At 41.1% G+C, this 5,667-nt stretch overlaps 1 protein-coding gene across 1 annotated transcript in view; it reads right to left on the minus strand.

Moving 5' to 3' along the window:
* CLSTN2 (calsyntenin 2) overlaps nucleotides 1–5,667 on the minus strand; it is a 715,806-nt gene that overhangs the window by 21,598 nt on the left and 688,541 nt on the right. The window contains exons 14-15 of the mRNA XM_019503079.1: nucleotides 5,342–5,487; nucleotides 336–459 (exon numbers count right to left, since the gene is read on the minus strand). Coding sequence (XP_019358624.1) covers nucleotides 336–459; nucleotides 5,342–5,487 — 270 coding nt within the window. The remainder of the gene's footprint in view (nucleotides 1–335; nucleotides 460–5,341; nucleotides 5,488–5,667) is intronic.

Consider the following 5,667-nt stretch of genomic DNA (forward strand, 5'->3'; position numbering starts at 1 on the left):
CCCCGCACCCAAACTCCCCCACCCCACCCCCCATCTCCAGCTCCCTGCTTGTTTTCCTGCTCATCTCCAGGCCCCAGCTCCCCAGGTGGGACAGCAAGCAGGGGGAGTGAACAGGGAGTCCAGCCAACCCCCTACTTCCCCGGCATGAAGCTGGGTCCAGGTGCCTACAGCTTGCAAATTTGCAGTGTGGGGAACATTTTTTTGTTCCCACACATGTCTCTTGCAGCATCTCAAAGGGGGTTGAGATGCTGCAAGAGGCATGTGTGCGCTTGTCTGGACACGCCCACAAGGAAAAATCATAAGTATTGTATGAGTGATTTTTATAAAGTTAATACCTGAGCCATGAATACTGTTTATGCTTTCCTCTGGATGGTGAATAGATTGCAGAAATTGTGGCTGTACTACCATATGATTTATGTGCTCCATGAAATTAGAGTTGGAGTTATGTAGAATATTAACCTGGGGGAAAAAAAAGAGTCTGTTGTTATTAAGTGATACAAAATTTCAACAGATTTTTTCCTTGTATCTGGAATTGTAATATGAAACTCCTTATCTAATAGGGAGATGTGATCATCAGTAGGGATAATGGTTTTCTCTGTTTAAAAAACTCAAATTCTCTGATTAAAACCCCCCAAATCTGTGTTTTCCATGATTAAAATGAAATGCCAGTATATATGTAAAATTGAACACAATGTTTTATTGATATATGTACAAATTTAAAGCAATTTGGAAGCCTACCAGTGCCTCAGTCATTATAATAGCATAAATTCTAAATACCTATAAATTTTTGCAATTGATTTGTTTTTTTTTTTGTGGAAAATCAAAGCTCCCTTTGCCCCCTTTACTCAACAGGATGTGGGTCCAACTGTGGCTGTCCCCACACTGCTTTGTGGCCCTGAGCAGCCCTAATATGCTGATGCCCTACCCCTGCCCCTCATTCCCAGCTCAACCCCCCCTGGCCCTGCCAGTGCCCCTCACTCCTGACCCACAGCCCCCTGGCCCTGCCAGCCCAGCCATGCAGCTCCCTGCCACCCCCAAAGTCCCACCACCAGCACTCCCTTCCCCTGCTGGAGGGGCAGGTGCCTCTGGGCAGGCCCTGCTGGCAACAGCACAAACCTGGGCTTCCTGGTGGCATCAAGTACTGCCTCTGCCCTCCTGTCCTACTGCAGCCAAGAGGTACCCGGACATCTTCCCCCAGCCCCAGCAGGCACTCGCCCCCTGTTCCACATACACACATATGCCCCGCCTCCCCCTGGAGTCCCCCAGACCCTAGGCCCTGGCCCTCCAACCACCCTATCCCACAGACTTACCTGTATCCAGCTGCCAAGGTTGTTTCCACCACCTTGCATGGCTTTATGTCAGCCACGTGTGTGTGCATGTGCATACACACGTGGTGCCCCCTGCCTCCAATCACCCTCCCCCTTCTCCTCCCAGCTCCAAGAAGCTCCTTGCAGCCTAGAAGACTGCCAGCCTGCAAGGGGAATCCCACAGTTTCCTAAGGTTTTTTCCTTTTAAAGGGAAAATCCTTGATTTTTCCTTTAAGGAAGAAAATCCACATTTTTCTGCTACAAACAGAAAACCCAGATCCTTGACAGTAGACAGACCTCCTCTATAAGATGACAATTCAGTGTGCTTAGATTAGAGAGACAAGGATCAGATGTTTCCCAAACCAGCTAACCTATCCCTGGCTATTTTAAGATTTTATTGAGTTGCTTTGTTATTGTTAGTTCTGAATGGACTCAAAGACTAAAGAAACCCCTTTTTTCTTTTCTCTGAAGGAATACCATCTCTTTGTACATAACTATCATACTAAGGTGTCCTATTGACATCAGTAGTTTTATCACTTGAGCAGGGGAAAGACTGGGAATGTAGAGTTCTTCTAGGCACAGGTTGAAATTGTCTTAAATCCACCCCTGCCTAAACTAGCTTAAGTCCAGCACTGCCCTCACTTTTTAAATTTCAGTTCCAATATGAATAATGTGATTTTTTCAGGCTAACTCCATAATTCATGCCAAAGCTGATAACTTTATTCTAATAAAATGATTTCCAAACTTTCCAAGGAAACTTGGAAAGATCCATATGGCTTTATAAGTAGTTGTTCATGCACAAAAATTGATAGCTGCACATCCAAAACAAGGAATGTAACAATAACATTGTTTGTATTTGTATTATCCTTGTTAGGTAAACAAACTACATGGTTGAATTCAGTAGCACAATAACTAGCAGCAGTTGAGTTTTGCCCTTATTTAATAATTTGGCATGAACTAAATTTTAGGTATGCAAAAGCATTTGAGCTTTGGAACTGGTTCATATTTATTTTATTGACAATTTTCCAGGCCAAACATCTCTCTGCTCATGTATTTGTTCTGGGAATATTTGCTGCTCTAGTCTGTTAGAGACTCTTGCCCTTTTTATACTGCTATAGGATCCATGTTTTCATTATGTGTGCTGTTTCAGCACTTAACATACAACATATAAAAGTAAGGGCATGGAACTGATAGCCCAGAGCTGAACACTGCAAAAGATTTATAGAATTTGAAATATTAAGGAGGGTCCAAATATGCAAATTACTTCTACCTCTAAAATGACTGAATAACACCCTATCCAAATGCACATACATTTTAGATTCTGATCCTGGTCCACTTTCCTGCCTTTGAGCCTGTTTTCAATAATTGACACAGGCAAGCCCTTTCTTTTCTTAATTATTCTGTAAATTCACTTACTCAGACATAACAGTTTTTCTTATTCAGCTGTCTTCAGGATGTCTGCTACAAAGTCTACTCTGGAAAGTGACTGTGTGAAAATGGTATTCAATTATTCAAGAAGGCAGCTTCCTATATGTACAGTGTCATATCTACTAATGTAAGTGATTGATATATATTTACATCTCCTAGTATTGTGGAGCTATCCCAGATATGGAAGAGTGATTTGAATTTGGTTTTAAGTTGTGAAACAATAGAATGTTTCATTTAGTTCCAAATGAATGGTCATGTTCATCCTTCACTGAAGATAATAGAGTCAGGCATATAACAGCTATGCACAACACACAGACTGCAGGGTGTATGAGGCCCACCAAGGCAAACTTAGTACTCTGCCATAATTTTTTATTAAAAGAAAAAGGATTTAAAAAAACAAACCAGTGAGTCCTGTGTCCTCACTGTGGAGCAATTAATTAACTTGGATGAGAGATCCTTCTTACAAATGTATTGAGAGCATACATCCAATCAAAATGGATCCCACTAGTGATGTCCAAGGGAAAGTGAACTTTTCAAGTGGCCCTCAATAAAGGTTGAGTTGTTTTCCCCTGGCAGTAGCTAAGAAAAGCATATGCAGAATCTTGAGGGGGTTGATCACTGGCAGAACAAATACCATTTGGGTTTTAGAACACAGATTGAATCTCTCAAACCTCTGGACCATTTTCTGTAGTTTAGACTATTTAGCTTATTTTGCCAGTATAATTTGGGATCCTAATCAGAAAAAACAACAGAAGTAGCCACCCCTGAAATACAGAATCATAGAAACTTAGAGAAATGGGGCTGGATGGGACCTCTGTTAGCCATCTAGGCCAGCCCCCAGCTCAGGGCAGGATCATTCGTAACTAAACCATTCCACACAATTGTCTGTCTGACCTACTTTTAAAAGTTTCCAGTGCTGGAGATTCCACAACCACTCTAGGCAGCCTGTTCCAATAATTAACCAACCCCATAGCAAGAAGTACTATCAAGTACTACCAACTCTATTTGCATACTTCAGGGCTGTTCAGTTTCCAAGCAGCTCAGACGCCACATGCCCATGCAAGTCACACCACTGGGCTACAAAACACATAGAGACTCCCACTCCTGCCTGGGTATCATGGGCTGTATTGCCCTGGGATCAGGGCAGGAAGTGCAAGCCAGAGAAACAAGGGGCAGCCCAGGGTCCCCAGCTACTGCTGCTGCTGCTGCCAGAACAGTAGGGGGAGCAATGGCTGAATGGGAAACCACAACAAAACAGTTGTTACAACTTCTTGTAACAACTACTTAGTGGCCCCTAATGAAGAATTAAACATATACTTGAAAAGTTGGCATATTAGACTGGGACTTCGAGCCATCTAGTCTTAAAGCCTGCCTTTTGGAATGCCTAATACTTGATCATACTCTTAACAACAGCTGCCACATCTGCCACATGAATTCAGGTTAAGAAAGATAAAGTCATCATTAAAAAACAAGAAAAGTTGCCCATTGGATTTGGGTCCTACTGTTGGTACAGGAAAGGACAACAGGATGGGACTTGCACACCTTTTCCCTGTGCTGTGTATGTTTTGCAAATCAACAGAAAGGTTTAATCCTGGGGATCTTAATTTGATACATTTTACCATTATGGAATTCATTGCAAAGAAAAAGTACAGTGGATTAAGTTCTGGTGAGATGCTTTTAATAGTATTGCATACAGAATTGAAAAGATGTTCTTGGTCATGCTGAAACAGCCTGCTTGATGCTAGGCAGAGGCTGTTGATCTAAGTTCTGCAATCACCTGCAATATCTCACATTACTGTGCACAGGAAGCAACAGTATTTAGTGTCATTAGCGTGAGACAAAGCATGCAAACTTGCTGTTCTATATGCAGTGATTTGGTGGTAAGTGACCATGTACGAGCAGTGTATTGATTCTGAAGTTGAAATATGCACTAATTCCTACTATTCCTAAAAATAAGATAATAAGATACTTTCATTCCTCTAAAAAACTGAACTGACCTCTATGGTCACTCTGATTAAGGAGGAGTAAATTCACCTCGATGATCTTGATCAGTAGATTAAGGATGTACCATTTAACTTATTGCAAATGACTAACTTTTGGTGGCACTAAAAACAGCAGTAATGCCTACTAAAAAAAGTAAACTGAGTGAAACTGGAAAGTAATGAGCTTCCCCTGTGAAACATTTCAGCAGGAATATAAAACTTGAAAAATATATTGGCGCTTGCATGTGGGAAGCAAGCAGCGGGGAAAAATGGAAGGGAAACCTAAACCTCCACTCTGAATGGGGAAAAATGTAATTTGGTATATTAATGTCATATTTAAGTTCACCTTTTCATTGGACGTTGCTGAGTACCTCTCATTAATGAAAGATGAAAACCCTTTCAGTTTTCCTTACTAAAGCCATGACAGTTCTATATATTATATGGTAGGTGATACATTTTAACTTTTTATGTTATTATTATTATTTTATTACAGCGCATAAAATGTACTAATCAGTGTACACATGTACACACACACACAGATATTCAATCCTTGAGGAAAGAAATAGGGTTTGCCAAAGTTAAGTGGGTGAAGTTTGTGAAAAAATGCATCTTTATATTACTCACCTCCAAATTAAATTCATTGCTGGTGTAACGCCCATTCAGCTCAGAGCACTTCACCCTAAACTTTCTGTCAAAGATGTTTGAAGTATGCCAATTACGATACCGAACCTGTCGAAGCACCTGTTCATAGTTTCTCATTGTGTCCACACCTGAATCAATAACATAGCATTAATGAGTACCCAGGGGTGCTTTAAGGCAAACACTGTAAAAACCTTTGTATCTGTACTGTACTGTAGAAGCATTGTACTGTACAGGGAAATTACGTGATATGAGAAAGAACAATAATTTGAACAGAACATTATGAAAATAGGAATGTATCAAGGATTCCA

The sequence above is a fragment of the Gavialis gangeticus genome, unplaced genomic scaffold (assembly GCF_001723915.1).
Source record: "Gavialis gangeticus isolate Ggan-Ray unplaced genomic scaffold, GavGan_comp1, whole genome shotgun sequence".
In the NCBI taxonomy this organism is placed as follows: Eukaryota; Metazoa; Chordata; order Crocodylia; family Gavialidae; genus Gavialis; species Gavialis gangeticus.